This window comes from Euprymna scolopes, chromosome 11 (genome assembly GCF_053919585.1).
Source record: "Euprymna scolopes isolate OS-2025 chromosome 11, ASM5391958v1, whole genome shotgun sequence".
Taxonomy (NCBI): domain Eukaryota; kingdom Metazoa; phylum Mollusca; class Cephalopoda; order Sepiida; family Sepiolidae; genus Euprymna; species Euprymna scolopes.
Genome location: NC_136492.1, coordinates 151761356 through 151787918, shown reverse-complemented (window position 1 = coordinate 151787918; position 26563 = coordinate 151761356). Strand labels below are relative to the sequence as shown.

The window sequence follows — 26563 nt, the reverse complement described above, 5'->3', positions numbered from 1 at the left end:
TATTTTTTATATTTATTTTTAATTTTTTATTATTTAAAAATAAACAAACTAGTCTACGGGCATGAGTGTTTCGGAGTCCTACTCCTCATCAGCGTAGCTTGACTGTTGGTAGGATTCGAACCTTGAATCTTATGTATTGCAGTTCAACGAACTAATCCACTGCTTCGTTTTTATCGTTTATCTGTTTAAGTGGGTTTGTTTTGATTTTTTAAACGATATTAATGTTTATGCCTCCACCTCAGAGAACCGGCGTTTTTCTTAGAAAGTCGCCCATTTTTTAGTTGGACGTATTTTTCTTTATTTATATATTATTTAAAAAAAAAAACCCAGTAATCTACGGACACGCGTATTTCGGAGCTCTACTCCTAATCCACTCCGCTATGTTGTGTAGATTACTGTTTTTTAAAAAAAGAAGATATATATATATATATATATATATATATATATATATATATATATATATATATATATATATATATATACTACTAACAATACACTGATCCGCACTACTGCTCGCTTTCAGCTCCTCTCCGTAGACTTCAAGGGGTCTGTCCCGACATCTTCAAAAGGATGTCGTTATCTATTTACTATCGTGGATGAGTACAGTCGATTTCCCTTTGCGTTCCCTTGTCGTGATTGTTCTTCGCAGACTGCAATCAAGTGCCTGACGAATATTTTTTCTATTTTTGGACTCCCCGCTTTCATCCATTCTGAGAGAGGAACATCGTTCGTGTCGGAGGAGTTCAGAAATTTCCTGACGCGACTTGGGGTTGGGTGCAGTAACACTACTGCATACAACCCAAGAGGAAACAGTCAGTGCGAGCGCTATAATGGCGTTATTTGGCACTCAATATTATTGGCCCTGGAATCTAAACAGTTACCCCTTAGTGCTTGGCAGGACGTTCTGCCTGATGTTTTAAATTCTATTCGATCCTTACTATGCACTAGTACGAATGCAACTCCCCACGAACGATTGTTCAAATTTGAAAGACGCTCTTCTACTGCTACTGCCTTACCTGTTTGGCTGTGCGAACCTGGGGAGATACTATTGAAACGGTTTGGCAACAGGAGCAAGTACGACCCGATCGTCGAGGTAGTGGAACTCCTCGAGACCCAACCTACGCATGCGAGAATACGGCATAATGTTGGCCGGGGGGATTCAGTGGCGCAAAGACATTTGGCTCGTTTTCCGCGCTCTGATGGACCTCAGGGTTCTGCTGAGAATACTCGACCCGACATTGCAAATGCAGATCCGGCCCATTTGATTGAAACAAGTCCAGTTGGCAATACACCTAATACAGAAAATATAGAGAATTCGCAGAGACCTGCCAGTCCTTTGAATATTGAACTGCTTCCACGCCGGTCTAACCGAATCAGTACACCAGTCCAGCGACTGGACTTATAAATAAAACACATCGCTACTTGCAAAGATAACTCTGTACTTTGAAAAAAAAAAATCTACACCTTACAATCTCTTTTACAAGTGAGTGGGGGGATAGATTGTTATATTTCCGTTAAAATAAAAGTTTCTATGGTACGTGATTTTGCACACGTTCCTTTTCTTTTTTAAAAGGGCCGAGTTTTTTCTTCTTCAACATTTCGTTGCTAACAGCTTTTGAGTTTACTGCTGCTATCTGCTCTTTACTATTTGCTCTTACGTTTACTATTTGCTCTTACGTTCATTATTGGCCGTAAAATTAGTTCGGTAAAGCCTAGTAAAGAGGGTTTGCTCTGTATTCCGTTCCATGATAAAACACCACAATATATATATATATATATATATATATATATATATATATATATATATATATATATATATGTATATATGTATATATATATCCGGCAAAAAGTCTGCACGTGTAATTTTTCAAAAACTGCAAATTTAAGCTAAATTAAATGTAACTGTTTAAACAAACTATACCTCATTTAATTCGCCTTTAATTCCTCTATGATTTTACTAGTTCATATTTGATTTTTAATAAAAATATTTTTGTGTTCACGTCAATTTAAAAAAATAACTTCAATTTGAGCAGGCAAAAAGAAAGTCCGAACAATTGAAAATTGTTATTTAAATGTAACTTTAGGACATTAATGCCAAACAAATACAACAAGAACAGAATGGACTAGTTAATATATAGTAGCAGAGCTCTTCTGCAATTTGACAGCCTGCAATCTTTTGGGAATTTCTTGAATTAGACTGCAGCAATACTCCAAGGAAAGGGCATCAAACTTTTCATTAATTTTTGTTCAAAGTTCTTCCAAATTTGAAATGTTATCATTGCTTATCTGTTGCTTGATGTAATGCCATAGGTTTCCGATAGGATTGAGGTCTGGAGATTGCGCATGCCAATCCAAACACGGAAGATCATGCTCTTCTAGGAATGTCTTGACATTGCCAGCTGTGTGAATGGAAGCATTTTTCTGCATGAAGATAGGATTATCATCCAAATTCCGACCAAAGTAGGATGAAAATGCTCAGTCAACATATTAATGTACTTGGTCGAATTAATTCGACCTTGCAAGAAAACTATAGGCCCTAGATCATTGGTACAAATAATGCTCCACAAAAAAAACTGAACGTCCACCACCTTGCAGCGTTGAAACTGAGCACCTACGATTAGATTCTTCGTCTTTCCTCCAACGGACGTACTACCTACCATAACTGCCTAGCCTATTGAACTTGCTTTCGTAGCTAAAAAGCACTTTTGACTAATATGTAGAGTCATGATCTTCATTGCATCTGACGAAGTCCAGGCAACGCTTTCTATTCTGTACAGAAATAATTGGCTTATGTCTTGCAACATATCCTCGCAAATTGAATGGCTTTAATCTGTTCTTGACAGTAGAAAGAAGGCACTTTCTAACTAGACTGCACTGTCGTTGGATTTGGGTAGCCGTTTGAAATCTGTTTCTTAGGCTGCGCATCTTGATAGCATTGCCTTCTCTGTTAGAAGTAACCCTAGTCAGACCAGATTTAGGGGCATCACGGATACTGCCGGTGTTTTGGTGCTTTTGCATAGTCTTTTATACCGTTTTCTCATTAGATTGTAATCTGCGGCTGATTTCCCGATTGGATAAACCAGAAAGGTGGAGATTAATAAGTTCCTGATTATCACTAGGAGAAAGTCGTGGAATATGGACTAAATATTAGGTTGTATAACCTTGATCAATAACAATTACGATTAGGGATGCTTTATTGCCCGTTGGTGGATATTTTAACTGATTTAATTAGGTTATTAGCGAATTTGTTGCTGCGGACTTTCTTTTTGTCTCCTCAATTTGTAGTTATTTTTTTAAGTGGCCGTGAACACTAGAATAATTCAATTAAAAGTCAAATATGAACAGGTAAAATCATAGAGGAATAAAAGGCGAATCAAATGAGGTATAGGCTATTTAAGCAGTTGCATTAAATTTAGCTTAAATTTTCAGTTTTCTTTAAATTACATGTGTGGAGCTTCTTTTTATCGGCGGTATATATATATATATATATATATATATATATATATATATATATAATAAAACAAATGGAAAGCATTTTAAATAGGAAAATAATGTAATCATGTGAGCAAGAATTATAACACCATTTTATTGTTTTCTTTAATGAAAGTATAACAACTACCATGTAAACATTGTTTTCATTTTTTTTAGGCTGCTTCGACTATGTCTGCTTCATTTATGTTACAATTCCTCTTCCCAAAAATCGGCTATCACGGACTTTTCTTTGTTGCTGCTGGAACTGGCTTTATTGGTAAGATACTTCTGCTTATATTACTCTTCCTGAAGTGAATACATATATAAGGAAAACACTACTGTTAATAGGAATCATTTTGAGACAAATAAATACATAATTTGGATATTTTACAAAGACAACTTTACGGTTTAAAACATGTTTTAGAGTTCTTAATATTCGTGACATACTTATGATAAAAAGAAATAATAATTTATTTGAAAATACAACAGCGACATATATGATATAATTATTAGTATTTTAAATGATAATGGTCTAAAATATAAAATAGAAAAGTCAATCTGAAAACAAAACAATTAAAAAATTAAAAAATAAGTTTTGATAAAGATAAAAATTGAATCCTGAATGTGTCAAGTTTTAAACATAAAATAAAGCCTTCAACTTGAAATAATGAAGCATACACACCTTATGATAAACCAATCAATATTCCATTATATATAAATAAACAGTCAAATCATCTGCTAATTCTTAAACAAAAATGGCAAACATTTAGCTATAGATTTTTCAATAATTCCAGCAGTATAAATACATTCAATCGACACAAAAATAACGAGAAAATTATCAGTAACCAATGGTTGTGCTACTAAATTCATAACTAAGTTTATATACGGCATAATTGCGTTGACACACCGGTTCTCGTCAAATCACCGATGTCAAGCAACGCTGAGCCTGTTAAGTACCTGAGGGATGACCAATTGGGAATTCTAGGCACTATATATGCTCTCCGCTTATCTCGACATTGGTTTCCAGTCGTCCTGTACACACACTTTGTTACATATAGGGGTTTCATTGCGAGAGTTTTATTAAAAGATGAGTCTTAGAAAGAGATGCTTAGAAGGAGTCTTATTACAGTGAGGGATGTCGAAAGACTCCGAGAGAGAGATTGTTCGTTTATAAGAGACTTAGAGAGATATTGTTCATGTTATAAGAGATTCTTATATATTAAAAGTTCATTCCTTAATTGTGTAGAAGAAAAAAATCTTGGAGTGAAGGGATAGTGTTCAGACAGTTCGGACATTATGATGTTGAGACGTGTATGTAAAGACATATAACACAAATATATAATACTATTCCACTTTATCTTTTTGTAAGAATCATAAGACACAAGACGAGCTTTACAAAAACACTTGATGGTTTATTTCGTCACACGACCGTGTTTCCATCACACAGAATTCAAAGTCTCACATTTTTTCTTGAAGTGACGTCTCGTTTCTAGACGTCTGACTCTCTCTGAGTTTTCTCACTGACTGACTTACTCTAAAGTTTTTTCTCTATTCCTAGAACTTTCTATTTTCCGTGACGTCATACACATGTTAAAACATGTGCCTTCCTTCACGTGTTATGGACATACGTGTCCAAAACTTTTCCTATTTCTACAAAAGGAATTTTAACCTATATTCAATATGTTAAAAACATTATCTTATAAGCTGCATTCTTTCAATTTAAAATTTCATAACAAACTTGATAGTTCACATTCTTTCCTTGAAATATTATCTATATTCTAAACAAATGTTTGTTTTACATTTTTAAATTCTCACACGTAATCTGTTTCTAAACTAAATTACGAGGTTCGAATTTGTCTATTGCTATTTCATTTTCATTTTAAACTAAATTCTCCATGTTTATACTTACATGAAAAGGGGACAGCCCTTATCATGTAACATCCCTCCCTTCCATATTTCACAAAAAAATGTATGCATTTTTAAACTTAGTACATTTTTTTATTTTTACATCTACACAACCGCACGGCTAGAAAGATCAGGCTAAAAAACAAACGAAAAAAAGATCTCTTTCAGTCAGCCCTTCACGGCCGTCTTCACAATTATTTATTTATTTATAAGATCAGAACCTTTCTGATCTTCGTTGCATTTACTTTTTGGGTGTAGGTTCTTTACCTATGATTCACATCAGCTATTTTCCAGCCACCCATATGCCGCAAACTAGAGGTTTTCACCTTTCTCGAAATGGACGACTTCCTGCGTCCCTAGTGTCCTGATCTCTCTTTCCGCATGGTTAGTCTTATCAAGTATGGCTTTGTTTTTTTTCTATAACTATCTTATACGGGACATACCAAAGCTCATATACTTAAATCTTTGTGGTTGGCTTCAGAAGTTTAAGATATACCTTTTTTTCTCTCATACGGATTCACTCGTATTTCCTTGCTTGGATTCTTGAAACTTCGACGAGGATTTAGAAATATCACCCCTAACTAACTAACACATTTCGCGCCCAACACCTTAATAGCGCTCTAAATACTATCTAATAGCCCGATTTTTTTGTGATTTTTCTTTTCTCTCACAGCTTCTAAGATCCAGCAGATATATCCCACATTCATGCATCTCTAAAAAATACAGGGTTATATCTTTCTTACGTAATCTACGGCATATTTTTGCATGTCTCTTACTTCATTAAGCTATATGTGATTGCCTCGGGACTACCTATCCTCAGTTTACTGGTCCCCTTAAGAATTTTCGTATTCTTTCCAACGCCTGTTTATTAATTAAGCCAAGACTTACCACTTTGCTTGGAGTCGTTACGTGCAACCAGCTTATTTTAAGCACTTAATTAACCAGGTTCCCAAATTTTTCGTATAGGGGCACATCTCGTGCTTATCAATCCCTACCAAGTCACTTTTCTTGGAGAAAAATTTTTAGGATCTCTAAAAAAAAAGACAACAAAACCAAATGCTAAAACAAAACATCTTTCTTACGGCGTATCACATCTAAAAACTCTCCAAATACCCGTTTACGTAATTTTAATTCTTGTCCCCCTTCTAAAATTCTAACTGAATCCGTAAGCCAACCATACGTCTTAACTAGTTTTATTTTCTCCTAGACTGTTAAAATCTAATGTATTTTTACTGCTGACTTATAATTCTTGCTGTGAAAATCAATAACATGTCACATACATAAGACAATTTACAATATTTGTTCAACATCATAAAAACATTTTAAAAAAATACCTGAATACATTTAAACATCTTGCAACAGTTATAACTTTTTTCAACAACAACAAAAAAATCCTCTGTAACAAACAACAATTCAACAGTCTGTCCAAAACAATTGTCCCTTTTTTTTAAAAACAAAACAAATGAAACACACAAAAAAAATAAAAAGCCGAAAAGTGCAACTATGAACACAAAAATGCATTTCCAAATAGAATTTACACGCTGTTTCAAAGACTACATGCGACCTTTGAAAAATTCCTATTTGATTGACAGATTAAATTCAACAATTCGTCCAAACGATTTCATATTGCCACAAATTTCTAATTGACACTCCATACAATTTTCAAAACAATAATGGGTGACCCCCAATCTCTGCATTTGCGTGTATGTGTGTGTGTGTTTTTTTATCAAACCAATTCATTTATCAATGAATTACGCATGATGACTTGTGTACTATATTTCCATTCATTACTACGGATTTCTTTTACGGCATATCGGCCTTTTCTTCTTTTTCTTTTTAATATTTCTTGTATCTTTTGTTCTCTGTGTGCGTGTGTATTCAATTTTTTTTGTTCTTTTTTTTTCGCATTTCTGTGATCGTGTAGTTTTTTTTCCGTGGTATTATTTATTTATTTATTTTTTAAATTATGTTGGACCCTTTTAAAACGTTGTGTTTTTAATTTTTTTTCGTGGTATCGACCCCAGGTTCGGTTTCTGCATCGCTGATGCAAACTGGCCCACGGGCACCAAAATACTGTTTGTTATATAGGGGTTTCATTGAGAGAGTTTTATTAAAAGATGAGTCTTAGAAAGAGATGCTTAGAAGGAGTCTTATTACAGTGAGGGATGTCGAAAGACTCCGAGAGAGATTGTTCGTTTATAAGAGACTTAGAGAGATATTGTTCATGTTATAAGAGATTCTTATATATTAAAAGTTCATTCCTTAATTGTGTAGAAGAAAAAAATCTTGGAGTGAAGGGATAGTGTTCAGACAGTTCGGACATTATGATGTTGAGACGTGTATGTAAAGACATATAACACAAATATATAATACAATTCCACTTTACCTTTTTGTAAGAATCATAAGACACAAGACGAGCTTAACAAAAAACACTTGATGGTTTATTTCGTCACACGGCCGTGTTTCCATCACACAGAATTCAAAGTCTCACATTTCTTTCTTGAAGTGACGTCTCGTTTCTAGACGTCTGACTCTCTCTGAGTTTTCTCACTGACTGACTTACTCTAAAGTTTTTTCTCTATTCCTAGAACTTTCTATTTTCCGTGGCGTCATACACATGTTAAAACATGTGCCTTCTTTCACGTGTTATGGACATACGTGTCCAAAACTTTTCCTATTTCTACAAAAGGAATTTTAACCTATATTCAATATGTTAAAAACATTATCTTATAAGCTGCATTCTTTCAATTTAAAATTTCATAACAAACTTGATAGTTCACATTCTTTCCTTGAAATATTTATCTATATTCTAAACAAATGTTTGTTTTACATTTTTAAATTCTCACACGTAATCTATTTCTAAACTAAATTACGAGGTTCGAATTTGTCTATTGCTATTTCATTTTCATTTTAAACTAAATTCTCCATGTTTATACTTACATGAAAAGGGGACAGCCCTTATCATGTAACAACTTCACTTGCCACTGGTATTTTACAATGTCGACTACGGAGAGGTGCGGTTGAAGATTGCACACCCCTGCCACAAAAATTTCATGCGCAGACATCTTTACGTGGATATCCATAGTCTGTCAAAACTGAAGGAGCCTGTTTGTGTTAACAGAGTTAACAATGTAATGAAACACACAACATTAAAGAAATAAAAATATAATTTAGTTCAGTTAAGAACTTATAAATGAAGTTCTTTGTGCGCTCTAACATTGAGTCAGTGCGCTACCATCGAGAGGCAAAGCCGATTAACTGATTTACGACGTCACATTCAGGTAGTGGCTAGTAAGCAATAGTTGAGACAACTGGAAGCTTCGTAATAGGTCATGTTGATGTCGGTTTAACTTACTAAGTCTCCACTACTTCTTTATCAAACCGTATATAAGCGTTAAAATATGCTAAAACATACAAAACTATCCAGGTAGGTAGAAGAGTATCTTATATTTTCTTTGGTGACATTTATTCGTTATGTATTTTAATTTTTGACGCTTTTTCGTTTAATGCCACATCTGCTAAATCCCCAGATTTTCACATATATCTATCGGGTAAAGTTGAAAATTTATACTTTGGTCAGTCAGAAGTTTAGTATCTGTAAGGTGATGGACTAGAGCTTGGTTAATTATGGACCCAAATATTTTGCGAAAAGTGGGAGGAGGCTAATGGGGCGATAATTTACTGGGTTAGTTCTTTCGCCAGAATTCTTGAAAGCTGGTACCACAGAAGCAGTTTTCCAGCAGTCAGCAAAACAAGATTTATTAAGGAATTTGTTGTAAAGTTTGGAGAGAACTGGAGCGACTTCGGCAGAGCATTTTTTTAATAGCACAGCCGAGATGAGATCAGGTCCACATGCTTTTAAAGTGTCAACATTTTTTATAATAGCATGCACCTCAATAGAGGTAATTTTCAGATCGTCTAGGGTCCAATGTGAAGTTGGAGGCAAACCGAGTAGCAAGCATGTTAGCCTTCTTGGTTGATATATATATATATATATATATATATATATATATATATATATATATATATATATATATATATATATAGTAATAGAAGTAAGATCCGACATTGACCAGGACTGAATGATGATCAATAAATGTTTCACATTTCCACATATTTATTGTCATCAAATTCGGTGAAATCGCCTATTTTTCAATCAAATCGAATTATTGCCCACTTTCTTTGGGGACCAATTACGGGGCACCGGGAGGAAGCTTCATATACCCCCCAAAGTAAATTAGTAAACAATACACAGGCGGCGAAAAGAAAGTCCGCATTGACGTTTTTCAAAAACTGCAAATTTAAGCCAAATTTAAGAAAACTCTTTAAACAAATTATACCTCATTTTATTCTTCTATAATTTTCTTGTTCATATTTGTGTTTTAATTGACAAATTCTAGTATTCACGTCAATTTAAAAAAAAATAACTTCAAATTGAGGCGGCCAAAAGAAAGTCCGCATTGACGTTTTTCAAAAACTGCAAATTTAAGCCAAATTTAAGAAAACTCTTTAAACAAATTATACCTCATTTTATTCTTCTATAATTTTCTTGTTCATATTTGTGTTTTAATTGAAATATTCTAGTATTCACGTCAATTTAAAAAAAATAACTTCAAATTGAGGCGGCCAAAAGAAAGTCCGCGCAAATTGAAAATTGTTATTTAAAGGTAACTTTAGGACGTTAATGCCAAACAAATACAAGAGGAACACAATGGACTAGTTAATATATAGTAGCAGAGCCCTTCTGCAATTTGACAGCCTGACATCTTTTGGGAATTTCTTGAATTAGACTGCAGCAATACTCCAAGGAAAGGGCATCAAACTTTTCATTAATTTTTGTTTAAAGTTCTTCCATATTTGAAATGTTATCATTGCTTATCTGTTGCTTGATGTAATGCCATAGGTTTCCGATAGGATTGAGGTCTGGAGATTGCGCATGCCAATCCAAACACGGAAGATCATGCTCTTCTAGGAATGTCTTGACATTGCCAGCTGTGTGAATGGAAGCATTTTTCTGCATGAAGATAGGATTATCATCCAAATTCCGACCAAAGTAGGATGAAAATGCTCAGTCAACATATTAATGTACTTGGTCGAATTAATTCGACCTTGCAAGAAAACTATAGGCCCTAGATCATTGGTACAAATAATGCTCCACAAAAAAAAACTGAACGTCCACCACCTTGCAGCGTTAAAACTGAGCACCTACGATTAGATTCTTCGTCTTTCCTCCAACGGACGTACTACCTACTATAACTGCCTAGCCTATTGAACTTGCTTTCGTAGCTAAAAAGCACTTTTGACTAATATGTAGAGTCATGATCTTCATTGCATCTGACGAAGTCCAGGCAACGCTTTCTATTCTGTACAGAAATAATTGGCTTATGTCTTGCAACATATCCTCGCAAATTGAATGGCTTTTATCTGTTCTTGACAGTAGAAAGAGAGCACTTTCTAACAAGACTGCACTGTTGTTGGATTTAGGTAGCCGTTTGAAATCTGTTTCTTAGGCTGCGCATCTTGATAGCATTGCCTTCTCTGTTAGAAGTAACCCTAGTCAGACCAGATTTAGGGGCATCACGGATACTGCCGGTGTTTTGGTGCTTTTGCATAGTCTTTTATACCGTTTTCTCATTAGATTGTAATCTGCGGCTGATTTCCCGATTGGATAAACCAGAAAGGTGGAGATTAATAAGTTCCTGATTATCACTAAGAGAAAGTCGTGGAATATGGACTAAATGTTAGGTTGTATAACCTGGATAAACAACAATTACGATTAGAGATGCTTTATTGCCTGTTGGTGGATATTTTAACTGATTTGGGGCAATAATTTAATCAGGTTATTAGCGAATTTGTTGCTGAGGACTTTCTTTTTGTCTCCTCAATTTGAAGTTATTTTATTTAATTGCCGTGGACACTAGAATATTTCAATTAAATGTCAAATATGAACAGGTAAATCATAGAGGAATAAAAGGCGAATCAAATGAGGTATAGGTTGTTTAAGCAGTTGCATTAAATTTAGCTTAAATTTTCAGTTTTTTTAAAAATTACAAGTGCGGACTTTATTTTTACCTTTTTACTGAATATATATATATATATATATATATATATATATATATATATATATATATAAAACAAATGGAAAAAATTTAAATAGGAAAATAATGTAATCATGTGAGCAAGAATTATAACACCATTTTATTGTTTTCTTTAATGAAAGTATAACAACTACCATGTAAACATTGTTTTCATTTATTTTATTTTAAATATCGAAATATATCTGATATAAGGAAATAAATTTGTTTATACTTTAAAAAGAAAATGCGTGGTTTTCAGCGTTCAAAACGTATTAATTTATATAGGTAATTATTTTCAATTGACACAACGCTTTAAATGGAGGAAAGAGAGAAGAAAAAACCCTTTTCTCTCTTAATTTCAATTTGTGCGGCTGACGCGACACGCCTTCTGATAACTGTTTTTATTCTATTTTACTACTACCACCTCTCGCAAGCAGAATTCAACCATGCGGTCAAGAAAAATAAAAAAAGAAAAAAAAACGGAAAAAACAGACACTTCATTGACAAGGATGTCTAGCATTGAAATATATCTGATATAAACAAATAAATTTGTTTATATTTTAAAAGATAATTCGTTGTTTTCAGCTTTCAAAACATATTCATTTATATACGTAATTATTTTCAATTTTCAACAAACACAACTCTTCTCTCTTAATTTCAGTATTTCTTTTTTACAAGGTAATCACCACTTATCCAGGCCCGGAAGCAACTCGGGGATAAGGGTTATTGTGAGTACAGTACGTTAGTGTTCGAGATTTGATAAAGTGTTTTACTTAAGGGGGCGGTTCATCAAGAACCTATCTACATTGGACTTCCAGGTTGTAGTTAGGTGGGAAACAGGCAACCAGAACGGAGTTCCACGGGCGTGCACTTCTAAGAAAGAAGCTCTGTTCGTGGAATCCACGTCTTGATTTTGGCACAGATAAGGAGTGGGGAAGATTTTGGACAGTTGTTTTCAGCTAGGCGGGTGTTTATCGTAAAAGATTGGCGAGGGAGAACCATAGATTGGAGTTCAGACGAGCACCTGCCATGTTAGTAATTATAAAACAAAGGCAGGCTCGTATCATGTTGGAGAGAGGTTGCAGGGAAGAGAAAAGGTCATCTCCCACTAGGCTACGAAGCCTATTTTGTACTCTGTCAAGGCAGGATAGGCTGTTTTTAGCAGCTCCTGCCCAGATGTGGCAGCAGTACTCTATCCTTGGACGCACTTGGCTTTTATACATATAAAGAATTGCATCAGGGGTGAGATATCTTCTGGAGCAGTAGAAAGATCCTACCATTTTTCCAGCGACCTTGGCAACTGACTTTATGTACGTGTTCCATTTCAGGTCAGGAGTAAAGGTCAATCCCAGAAGCTTATCAAAACATAGTTTCCCCTAGACGAGAGCCACCAATTTCAATTGATACCAGATGCGGATCAAAGCGTTGATGACATAAAGATAAGAGCTTGGTTTTAGATGCATTAAAAGGAACTAGCCACCTCTTCCCCCACTGTACCACGCATTCAAGATCAGAGGAGAGAGAATGAGAGACCTTTGTCATTTACAACCTTTGATGTGTTGCAAAAGATGGTCGTGTCATCAGCATAGATATCAACGAATGATTTAAGTATGTGTTTTGGGAGATCATTGATGTGTATCAGGAAGACAGTTGGACCCAGGACGGATTCCTGAGGGACTCCAGCATTAATATTGAGGGTCTCTGATTTCTGCTCATCAACCACTACTCTTATGATCCTATCGGAGAGAAATGAGTTAATGATCGAGAAATCATATCCAGTTATACCGTAGCTGGAAATCTTGTGAAGTAGCCCCTTATGCCATACCTTATCGAAGGCCTTTGATATGTCAAGAGCAATTGCTCTAGAGAGAAAGCCTTTGTCAAGAGATTCGCTCATCCTATGAGATATAACAGTTAGCACATCTGCTGTAGATCTGACAGAAGGAAAACCATATTGCATATCACTAAGAAGGTTATTTCTGCTGAGTTGGTTGACTACTTCTCTATTTAATATGGATTCCAGCAGCTTACTCATGACACGCAGGAGATTTATTGGTAAGTACGAGAGGAAAATGACTTATCATCTGAATTCTTAAATACAGGGCATACTGATGAGGTTTTCCAGGATGTTGGTAAGCACTTCTCAACAAGGCAACACTTAAAATGTTTTGTAAGTATGTGGGCACATTCTGGTTGAAGCTTTTTCAGCACAATGATTAGAATGCCGTCAGGACCAGTTGCTTTACTGGAATCAAGGTTCTTGATTATCTTGGCGACCTCACGCACAGATATTTGTATGTTGCATTGCGTGTTGTCTGTTATAGGAGGAAATACGGGGAGTTGATGGCCTTCGTCGCATGGTGTAGAATTAGCTGAAAAGCTCTTGGCAAATAGTTTGACCTTATTTGATGCTGACGAGAGTACCTAAAGTCCATTGATGATGGTTGGGATAGAAAGCACGCTTCTGTTCAGGATTCTGTTTTCTATTTGCTAAAACTGGTGGGAACTAAGCCGCTGCTCAGATACTTTGGATTTAACGGACTGACCATATAGATCTCTTGCATTTTTTATTACTCTTTTGCAGTGGTTGCTGGCAGTCATGAAGGCAGCTTTAGTCTAAGTGCATATATTACGTTGGTAGCTATGGAAAAAGTGATTTCTATGCGCAATGGCAGCAGCACATTCAGGGGAGAACCATGACTGGCTGTTAGGTTTTTCTTGTAATTTTTTTTATGGTATTAATCGGTCTATGCCTACAATTAGCCATTCGGTTAGGTCTGATACTATGAAGGACACATCCTTTTTAAACATAGAATGCAGGGGTAGATCGGATACAAGTGTGACGGAAGCTATCCCATTCAGCGGTAGAGTATCGGTAGAGTATACAGTATGGTGGAGAGGTACATCTGAAGACTTATTGCATTTCGTTTTTATCTTAACTTATACAACCGAGTTGTCGGAAGATCCCAGAGGAGACAGAACGGAACTTGAACATAGCTCAGGGGACGTTGTGAGAAAAAGGTCTAGAAGGCTTGCATACTGACCGGAAGTATCGGGCACTCGGGTGAGTTTGTGAACAATGTGGGTGAGGTCATAGGCAATCGCAAAATCTTGACAGAACCTCCCCTCAACGCCTGTCTTGTTAGAGTGGGTCAGCCATGCCACATTGAAGTCACCACAAATGTATGTATGTATGTTTGCATATCTGCCTAAAACTTTTCAACAGAGGCGATGAATTTTTTACAGTATAGTTTTGAAGCTCGCCCTTTCAGACGACAAGTACCGAAAAATTGGCTTTTTTCCCACAGTGGTCACCACTTATCAAGGCCCGGAAGCCACTCAGGGATAAGGGTTATTGCAAGTACATTACGTTAGTGTGGAGATTTGATGAACTGTTTACTTAAGGGGGCGGTTCATTAGGAATTTGTTAACGTTGGACTTGAAGACATCCAGGTTGTAGTCAGGTGGGAAGCAGGCAGACGGAACAGAGATTCACAGGGGTGCAGTTCTAAGAAAGAAGCTTTGTTCATGGAATCCACGTTTTGATTTAGGCACAGATAAAGAGTGGGGGAAATTTTTCATAGTGGATTCAGCTAGACGGGTGTTTTTCGTGAAAGATTGGCGAGGGGACACCAGAAATTGGAGTTCAGACGAGCACCTGCCATGGAAATAACGATAAAACAAGGATAGGAGAGAGGTTGCAGGGTAGAGAAAAGGGTATCCCCCACTAAGCCACGAAGTCTATTTTGTACTCTGTCAAGGCAGGATAGGCTATTTTTAGCAGCTCCTGCCCAGATATGGCAGCAGTATTCCATCCTTGGACATACTTGGCTAAAAACATTAATTTATTCACCCTCAATTCGGCACTTTTCTACAGCAAAGGGTCGCTTTTTTCATCGATATTTTCGAAAGTCATCCCATCTTTTCGATTGTCTAGCCTTAATTTACACCTGCGTCACTTCTAATTTGGCAGTGGTCGTAACAGCAAAGAAGTCAAGTATTTCCCATTCTTTTCGTCTTTCGCGATACGGCTTCGAGCCTGCCTTCCTCCTACCACTTTTTATTTTTGCTCAACACACACTACCAAACACCCGAGAACTCCAAGCTGAAATGCTAGTATATATATATATATATATATATATATATATATATATACATATATATATAATTGGCATTTATTGATTGATTTCTATTTTTTACTATTTGAATAAATATGTAAAAAGTGTTTTAAAGTATTCACAATAAAAATAAATAACTAGATTTTAGTATTAGGAATTTATGATAAAAATCCGATGTTATCTTTTAACGTAGGGGAACGTACAAACTTTTAAAAAAAATTATTTCTCTTAAATTAATATTTAATTGATTTAATTTTTAGTGTGAATTGTGTTCGTTATTTTTCTTTTTTTTTTTCAATATATTTAAATGGTGTTTCTTTCTGTTAAAAAACTATCCGTCATTATCGACAGTCTGACTGCTCAACAGATCTTGCTTGTTTTGCCTACTATGTGTGACATAATGTTTCAGTTAATATCAGATGCAAGCAGTTCAGCCTTAGCGGTTGCTGGGCGAGTGATTGCCTAGTTAATGTATGGTAAGTAAATTCTTTATTGCTTTTTTGAAATCGTGAGTTCTTATCTTTTGCGACTTGATGCGATTTTGGTCATTTCGTTATGTCTTATTTTGGTTACAGCTTTTTCACTATTACAATGATTTCCAGCATCTATAAATTTTTGCCGAATGGGACTAATGAATCGGCATAATGCATATCTTTCTTGCGCAATGGCTATTGCACAGATTGAAGTGTACCATATCTACAGATCTTCTGTGTAGAGGCATTTCCTTTAATGCCTGCGTTGCACCATTCACTTGTCTCATTTGCACATTGTTATTGCTCCATTGGATATCTTTAGTATAATCTCTGATTGGTTCCCAATAATCATTTTTGAAGTATCCTGTCATTTTTATCAATGACTGCTGGGTTTGTGGCGAAGAGTTAAGAGTGGTGTCTACCAACATAACAAAGTGACCAGCGTTACTGAGTAGGCTATTGTGAGACCACGTGCTACCTGCGCGGTAACAAATGCCAATCCAACCCTATGTGCCATGAATTTTTTTTCCTTCGTATTCTTTTCTTATTATGGCCGTGTTGTTGTGTCTCTCACATTGGGTCACAAATATAAAAATAAAAAAATGGCAGAGAAACAAAAGCAAACACAAACGCTACAATATTCTGAAAATATCAGTTGCTCTCTGGGCGTATGCGTGACAGCAGTGACCCTCTCAATGCTAACATCCATACCTACATAGTGTGTCAGCACATCTCCATGTACCCTAGAGCAACGACCTACCTTCAAATAGATACTCTCCCCATCTCGGGCATTTCAAGTTTATCTGATTTAAAGTTGTATTCTCTAGACAAAGAGAGTGTATTACCCCAAGTCTGTTCACATACATATCTGAATCCTTACGACAAAGTGCAGGTTATGCAGTCCTATTAAAGCGATCAGAGTGAGATTGAGGAAACTTGTTATTGCCTAAACATTTGTATGAATTATTGCCATAATGATCATATCCCACCTTTCAAAATAATTTGCATAATTGCTGTCGATACTATCATGGTAGTAATTTACTAAAGACTACGCTTCTTTCATTTCAGGTTGTGTTCTATCATTTTTCTTCCGTGAGCCAAAAAATAAGCGATTTTAATTACAACAGAGGACAAATTCCAAATTTTAAATTTTCATCATTTGTTGCATGCCTTTTTTTTTATATATATTTGTTGCATACATTTCTTCGGGAATAGCTATGCCAATTCCTTGTACTAGACATAAAAACTGATATTACCAGGAAGTCTTTTTTGCTTTAATTTTTGTTTCACTTTCAGTAAATGTCTTTGTTTTTATTTCAATCTAAAAGACCTAACAAAAAATATTAGGAAAAATATAATAAATTTTTTACGCGCAAGGAATGGTACATTTTAAGCACATCTAAAGAAAAACCACGACTGGTAGCCATACCATAAATACAAATATTAAACAAAATACTATACCGCGTCATTTCATATATCGGTGTAATTGTAAATACATTTTATTGCTTTATAAAACTAGCCTGGATTGAAATAGTTGAGAAACGTGTGATTAAAGATATAATCTTGTTATGTGTTTATGATTGAAAAATCATATACATATTATATCTAATGACTATTTCACATATTGTATCTAATGACTATTTCGCATTTTGCAACTACCTAACTACTGCATATCCTTTCATTTTATTCAAAAACATTTTTTTCACTTTTCTTTATCTAGCATTTCTTTTTTCAATTTCATTAACTTTTTACATAGTTTCTTTTTGCATATAATGCAGTTTCAATTTCTGGCAGTACCAGTAAATTCATAGCTTCGCTATAATGTTTTGCTAATATATTTCCTATGATGAAAGAATACATTCTTTAAAAAAGGAAATCATTATATTTCTTTTTTAGTAGCATGTCGAACAATAACTTTTTGTAAATATAATTTAGTCTTTAATTGCGTTTATATATATAATCATAATGTCACTTATACTAGGTCTATCAAACATGCAGCAAAGATTCAGGATCTGTAGTGGACATTAGACAGCACTAAATTAGGAATTATTGAGAACATTTTTTTATAAGTTCTTAGTAATTTACAACAATTACTTAATTAACAACTTTGTTTCATATTAGCTTACTAAGATTGAGTTATTTCCATAAAATCAAATGTAAATACAAAGAATAAAAATAGAAAAGTCATATTACTCATCATGAATTTAAGATATTTAGATATTTCAAAATTCATATGTCAATTTGCTTATAATGAGTAATTGATTATATAAATATAATCATCAGAAATATAATTATCAGAAAATGTTAAGCATTTTACAAAATTAAATACGTTTTAAGCATAATAATGTCCATAGAAACAAGTCTAATATATTTTACTAAATTTATGATTTTCTTAGAAGTTGTTTTACAGAAAACAATGAAAATATGTATTTCTTCATGATACGAACGTAGGTGTTGATTTTCAAAATTATGTTTTAAAATATTCTATAGTAAATTCAATAAGAATAACAAAGTTAAAATTTCTGTTTGACATCTACACTCTCTACAAACATCAGTTAAATCAGGGCATATATGTCCAGTGCTAAACTAGTATTTATTACTGATGATTTTTATTATTTTTTGTTTATGCCGAAATATTTCTAAAAGTCGAAAGAACTATAATCGTTTATTTTTTATACATAATATCATTTTTGCAAGTGAGTTATTTTTTAATCTTTTTATCACGTTTAAAACCTACTAAATAAGTAAAATAAATGGAAATTTTTGTAATATCCTACTCATTTAAGAATTGATGTAATTATATTCCCAAAACTGTTTGATTACAATAAAATTTAATGGGGAATATTTCGCCGTTAAAAGGTTTTATATATACTGGCTCATCAGTTAGTTTTAATAATTTAACGAAGTGTGTTTTGTCAGGTAATGACCTTTTACAACTTCTAATTTTCCTAACGTCAAGGGGTTTTCGTGCATAATGACCCACAAAGTAGGATGTGATGGTGATGTTGCTGTGGAGGGTACAACAATAAAAAATATCACATTTTATTTATAGAAAAAATAAAATAAAGAGCGTAATAAATAATACTATAAAATCGATTTCTTTTATATAAATTGTGTAAAGATTAGGGCTCTGTCATAACGAAGAATCGAGTAGATTAGCTAGATTATATATGCAGTTATCACAGATTAAGAAAAGAAATGTTTAAATGCCAGTGTCGGAACAGAAAAAAATTATATTTGCCAAGAATTTGAAACAATAAACAATAACCTTTACCTCATTGGCAAACATCAAAGATCATGTAATTGGAGTTTCGAAACAACAATATAAGCCAATAGATCTATCGAGGGAGTCGAAGTTGTAGATTAAAAGATTGAAGGAGATTGTAGATATAGTAACAGAAATCGGAAAGTTAGACCGGGCAGGCAACCAAGTTAAAAGGATCTTTATTTCAACGTCTTTAATGCAACAATGTAACAAAAGAACCAGCGTAACGCAAGGCATATCCGTTTATCTGGCGCCACGCATGCATGGGATTATTACAGTCAACAATCGTGTACTTTAACTTGAGAAGTTGTCCGTTAATATTAGTAAGTTAAGGAACTGTCATATTCTTTGAGACAACTATTTTATTGCAGATGAGGTGTAAAAGTTGATAGGTAACTTTAATAAATTTACACTTTGGTTTTATTAGACTTGTCAGAATTGTATATATTTTTTAAATATGTATATGGCATTTACTGTTGGAAAATGTGCCAGAATTTTATATATTTGTTTCCTAAAAATAAAGCAAAAACGCTAAAATGATGTGAAGATATGAATTTAGTAATTAAAAATAATGTTGCCATTTTTCGTTGATTACCCCTTAAAATTTGATAATTAAAAATGAGGACATGTTCCTTCAGAAAACGTCTCAGAATTTCACACACTTCTTTAATGACAAAATATTATTTTTGTGTAGTACACGTGTCTGAATTTGATTTATTTTTAAATAAAGGACTGACATATAAATTTATAGCACATGTAAGAATTTCCTATTTCTTAAATAACACACCTGTTTTCAGTTTTCCACAAGAATTTAACACATTCCTTTAAAAACAAGAATACTTTTTTTTAGAAGATGTAACTTCGTGAGAAATATTTCTTTAATTGCAATACTATAGTAATTCTCTTTTAGAAGACATGTTTGATTTTAATATACTTCCGCACTAACCAAGTTTTGTCATTTCCTTTTAGAATACATATATACATTTTATAGACTTCCTTAATAAAACAGTGCCTATCTTTTAGGAGACGCGTCAGAATTTGCTCTATTTACTTTAATAAGAAATGTTGTCGATTTTCTCTTATAAGACGTGTCAGGATTGACACATATTTAATAACAAAAGTGTTGCCATATTTAAGATATGTGTCTGATTTTTTAATATTTCTTTAATAACATAAAATGTTCTCATATTTAAAAAATGATTTGAAAACTTGACATAATCTCCTAAAAATAAAAATATTTGTTTTTTTGAAAGATGTGTAAGCATTTGCCCAATTTTGTAAATAGAAACATTTTGCCACAATATCCCAGAAGAGATCTTAATATTCTATATATTTTTTAAATAACAAATATGTTGCCATTCACTTTTGGAAGACGTTACAGAGCTTGATATTTATTTTGATAACAAATATGCTACAATTTTCATCAAAAAGACGTCTAAATTTTATATAGTTATTTAATTGCAAAATGCTTGAATTTTCTTTTAAAAAACGTGTCAAAATTCAAAATATTCCGTTATTAATAAAGATGTTATAAGTTTCTTTTTAATTAGTGTCTGACCTTAGCATTTCTTTAAATAAAAAAATATCATGTTCATTTTAGACGTATAAGAATTTAACATGTGTTTTTAAGATGATATTATTTTTTCCTTTTTGATATATGTTTTTAATATCAACAATGACGTCACTTTCGTTTAAATGACGCGTTTATATTTCACATACTTATTTACTAAAATGCTACCATTTTCCCTTAGAAGACAAGCCATAATTTGACACATTATTCTAATAAAAAAGTGCTGAAAGTTTCTATTTAGAAAACGTGTCGAAATTTGATATATTTCTTTAATAAAAATACTGCTATTCTCATTTAGAAGACGTTTCAGAATTTGACGCATTCTTTTCATAACAACATTGTTGACATTTACATCTAAAAGATGCGCATAAATTTCGAATATTTATTAATAATAAAAATGCTATCCTTTTTTAAAATGCGTGTCAGAATTTGATATACTTCTTTAATAACAAAAATATTATCACTTTCTTTGCAAAGCGAGTCAGCCGACCTTTGGTTTCTATATAGAATTACTGCAACACAGAGGATACTTGTAGCTAAAAATAAAGGGCTGCAACCTGACAGGAAAAAGAAAAAGGGAGAACATATAGTATCGTGTTGTAAATACGTGTCGGTGATTTACGTGTGTAATAGAACGAAATGATTACCTTATATTTTCACCTAAGAAGTTCGTGTCAAAGTTTTTTCTTTGTGAATCTTTACGTACAACGTTTGGTCCATTATAAAATGTTACATTTTGAAGACCTGGCTAACTATGTAATACTCTTTAATAATAAATTGTTTTTTACTTTTAGTATACGTATTAGGATCCCACATATCTCTTTAAATAAAAAATGCTGCAATTTTCTTTAGAATACATCACCGATTTGTGTATATTTCTGCAATGACAAAAATTCCTTCCAGTCTAGAATACATGTCATATATATTTAAGAAAATGAGTGCGAATTTAACATATTTCTTTAAGAAATAAAATTCTGAAATTTTCCTTTTGAATACGTCTCAGAATCCAATATATTTCTTTACTTAAGAATGCTGCATATATTTTGAAAATGTGTCCAAACATGACACACATCTTTAATAAAAATGATACAAATTGTTTTATGAAAGATTTGTCAGGCTTTCACATCTCCCATGAATAAAACCTATTCACTTTTTAGAAAACTCGTCAGAATATTGTGATATATTTTACAAAATGTGTAATTTGTGAAAATAAGGATATGTTATAAATAGTATGTATAAAATGTATCAATGGATAACCATTTGAATAATTCCATTTTACATACTGGCCGTATCAATGTATGTTTTGTCATCTATTTATCTATCTATCTATCTATCTATCCATATATATATGGAAGTTTTAAAAACCAAAGGCAATGCGGAAAAGACCGGAATCACAAAAATAAAGAAAAGGAAAACAAATAAACAAATAGACATACCCGTCTATTTGTTTATTTGTTCAACTTGGTGTAATTACTAATTACGGAAGACAAGACCTGGTTTTCTGTGCCTTTGCTGGATTGACTTTGACTGAAGTATTGCCTTAAGCGATTTCTCTATCAAAGATTTTTTAACCTCCAACCCTAACCACCATGACCGCAACGGACATATAATATGTGCTTACATTAAAGATGCCTTCAACTGCAGCATGGATATCTCCAACGAAGACCCAAATCTACATTATGTGTACATAAAAGTAACACCTATTCACAGCACCGCTTTTTACAAGGAAGTCATCACTTATCAAGGCTCGAAGACCACTCGAGGACAAGGGTTAATGAAAGTTGCGTGGTAGTTTAGTAATCGTTAATGGTGTTGAGTTAGTAGACTTTCGATAATTGAAGGGAACGGCTCAACAAGAACTTGTTTACATTGCACTTGAAGGCTACCGTATTATAATCGGCAAGAAACCAGGCCAACATCTCTTCTGTGGGAGAGAGGTTGCAGGGTAGAGAAAAGGGCATCCTCCACGAAGTCTATTTTGTACTCTGTCAAGGTAGGATAGGCTGTTTTTAGCAGCTCCTGCCCAGATATGGCAGCAGTACTCCATCCTTGGACGTACTTGGCTTTTATACCGATAGCGAATTGCATCAATAGTGAAATATCTTCTAGAGCGGTAGAAGGATCCCGCAATTTTTCCAGCGACCTTGGCAACAGATTTGATGTACGTGTGTCATTTCAGATCAGGAGTAAAGGTCAAACCCAGAAGCTTGTCAAAACACGGACCTCACCCAGACGAGAGCCATCCATCTCAATTGATGCCAGATGGGGATCAGAGGTTTGATGATATAAAGATAGTAGCTTGGTTTTAGATGCATTAAAAGTAACCAGCCACCCCCTCCCCTACTGAACCACGCGCTCGAGATCAGAGGAGAGAGAATCAGAGAGAACTTTGTCATTTACAGCCTTTGATGTGTTGCCGTAGATAGTCGTGTCATCCGCATAGATGTCAACGAATGATTTAAGTATGTGTTTAGGGAGGTCATTATGGTCTTCCTGATATACATCAATGATCTCCCAAAACACATACTTAAATCATTCGTTGACATCTATGCTGATGACACGACCATCTTCTCTATTTATAACGGATTCCAACAACTTACTCATTGCACACAGGAGTCGATAGGTCTGTACTGAGACAACGATGACCGACATCCAACATTTTTAAATACGGGCAGACTGATGGAGTTTCCAGTATGTTGAGAAATATTTCTTGTTAAGGCAACGTTTAACAGCTTATACAATCTGATGTTTTTGAGCACTTTGATTGGCATGCTATCGGTGTCAGTTGCTTTACTGAAATCAGGATCTTTGATACGCTTGGCAATATCATGCACAGATGTTTCTATGTTGCATAGCGTATAGGCGGCCATAGTTGGAAAGAATAGAATTTGCTGCAAAGTTCTTGGCAAAAATCTTGCTTTATGAGATGCTGATGAAATTACATAGGACACATTAATGAGGGCTGGGGTAGAGGACATTTATTTTCAGGATCCTGTTTCTAGAAAATCAAGCGGCTGCTCAGCTTCTTTAAACTTAACGTACAGCACATACAAATCTCTTGCATTTCTTATTACTCTTTTACAGTGGTTGCTAGTAGTCCTAAAGGTTGCTTTAGTTTCATAATATCTGTTTCGTTGAAAGCAATAGAATTGTTGGTTTCTCTGTGCAATAGCAGCAGCACATCCTAGAGTGAACCTCAGATAGCTATTAGGCTTTTGCTGGTATTTCCAGGAGGTTGTGAGGCGGTATATACCGACACTTTACGTCTCCTTCAAGTTAGACACTATAGCGGACACCTTCTTTTTAAACTTGAAACACAAAAGTATACCTGCTATAAATGTTCGAAATTTATCATTATGAGTTATGCAGTATCGATATACAGTACGGCGGACAGAAACAAATGAGGACATTACATTTTGTTTTTATATCAACAGGGACAACCGAGTGATCAGAACAGCCTAATGGAGATAGAACGGATGATGAACACAATTCTGGGAGATCTGCAAGAAAAAAGTCAAGGAGATGTGAAAACTGTTCGTCAGTGACAGGCATACTGATTGGTTCGCGAACAATTAGTTTTAATCAATAAGCAATCGAGAAATCATGAAAGCAACTCCCCTCGTCATCCATCTTTTTTGAGTTGTTCAGCTATTCAGCATTGTGAATATTGACTTCTCTTCAGATGTGAATGTTCGCAGAGGAATGAGCAGACAATGTGGCCAGTTTTCCCTGAGATACTCTCAATGATAGTAATTATGCTGTCATAGGGTCAGTAGAAGGAAGATATGAACGTGGTGTCGTTGTAACATGATTAACTTGAGGGAGCGATTTGCTCCCCATTGAGGAGGTTAAGATCCCCCCCCCCTGGGACCTGAGAACGATCGGGTAAATATGCTAAGATTGTCTAATTGAATCCCGGACAACGGCAAATATCAAAAATACTTGAATTAAAATATATAGATATATAGTTCTTTTATTGTTAAAGCCAGATATATATTTTATTGTTGAATGAGAATTGTATTGGTTAAACTCGAGGACACCTGTTTTCAGACGAAGACTTTCTGAATGGTGGGTATTGGCACCCGGGTCGTGTGAAGATGATCTCATTTTGGTCTCAGATTTAAAAAAAAACCCTAGTAATATTACAGAATTGCACACACGTGTAAGGTTTCCGAGTCAACTATCGTTGTAGTCGTCGTTCTTTTTTTGGTGCGTGCGTGCTCTATATATACTACTAATCAGACGACGGTGTCACTCTTTTGTGTGTCCCGTCTTAATGGTCATTCCTATTCTCTACATGCCCTCCCCCCACCATGTGACCACACTACCATCGTTTTGTGGTCATGTGACTGGAGAATTCCGTGTAGTAGTGAGTTGGTCCTTGCATTTGAGGGGAAAGTGGCCTTGGTGCTCGTGTTACCCTCATGCTGCGTCGTGGGACCGGACTCATCTGCATTGGCTTGTGGTTGATCGGATCTTGGTCCACCTCCATATCTGTTTCTGATGTGTCACAATCAGCTTCTTCCACCTCCATCATCTCATGCATGTTGCACGGTGGTTTGCTGTCCTCCCTTCTTGGTGTTTGGGGAGATGGTTGACGGGGTTGTTGAGTGGGTGGATACTCCGGCGTATCCATGACCGGTTTGATTTTCTTGAGGAAACGGCGATTGCGTAATGTGATCCTGCCGCTACCATCCAACCGTATCCTGTACTGCCTGTTACCCATTGTCTCGACGACTCTCCCATTTTTCGCCCATCGTCGTGGATTTGGTCCCTCCTGATTCTGCACCTGTACAGACTCGCCGACTCGGAGCTGTTGGAGGGGGCGGCTGTGTATGTCGTACTGTTCTTTGTTAAGTACGTGCCTTTTCGCCATCGCCCTCTCTCTCAAATCTCTGGTCTCCGTCCAACGCTTGTGGATGCAGTATTTTTTGCGAAGTGCGGGGAGATGGCCCCTTACTGTTCGACCATATAGTATTTCCGCCGGCGACAATCCAAGGTCCTGACTGGGCGTATTCCTATGAGTCATCATCGCCCGTGCTGCCCGATCATGATGTAGGTGTCCGTAGCCATCAACGCAGTCCATCAGCATTCTTTTGGCCGTTTTTACGGCCAGTTCAGCTCGGCCATTACTCTGGGGGTAATGTGCAGATGATATGCGCCTTTTTATGCCCCTGTCTACTAGAAACGATTTGTATTCTAGTGAATCGAATGGTGGCCCTCCATCGGATGATATTTCCTCCGGCGCACCATACGTGCAAAACCAAACCCTCAGGGCGTTACACACCGCTGCAGCCCTTCCTGATGGTAGTGGTGCGACCTCAATCCAAGCGGTATACTGGTCCGCGTATACCATGTAACTTTTCCCGTGCATATCTAGCAAGTCAGTGACTGTCTTTTGAAATGCGAACTCCTGGTTTATGGGTGGCATTAGTGGTTCCCTAGGCTGGGATGAGGCGATCGAATTGCAACTCCGACATTGCGCCCTTGTTTGTCGGATGCTGGCGTCTAAACCAGGCCAAAATAACCGTTGTCTGGCGTTAGCCAACGTACCATTCGCCCCTTGATGGGCGGAGTGTAATGCCTCTAACACCTCGGCTCTAAGCCGTTTTGGTATCAAAATTTTGTCCCCTTTTATGGGTACCCCTTCCAGACAATATAGTTGGTCTGCCATCGGCTAGAAT

At 35.2% G+C, this 26563-nt stretch overlaps 1 protein-coding gene across 12 annotated transcripts in view; it reads left to right on the top strand.

Moving 5' to 3' along the window:
* LOC145288114 (apicoplast pyruvate carrier 1-like) overlaps positions 1-26563 on the top strand; it is a 243266-nt gene that overhangs the window by 122166 nt on the left and 94537 nt on the right. For 5 of the 12 annotated variants that reach the window (XM_080136180.1, XM_080136176.1, XM_080136179.1 and 2 more), the window contains 3 exons: positions 3649-3748; positions 12115-12131; positions 17113-17306. In XM_080136180.1, coding sequence (XP_079992306.1) covers positions 3649-3748; positions 12115-12131; positions 17113-17259 — 264 coding nt within the window. In that variant the 3' untranslated portion in view covers positions 17260-17306. Of the gene's footprint in view, positions 1-3648; positions 3749-12114; positions 12132-15980; positions 16048-17112; positions 17307-24313; positions 24343-26563 lie in introns of those variants that run through there. The other 7 variants (XM_080136181.1, XM_080136174.1, XM_080136177.1 and 4 more) reach the window with 4 other exon arrangements.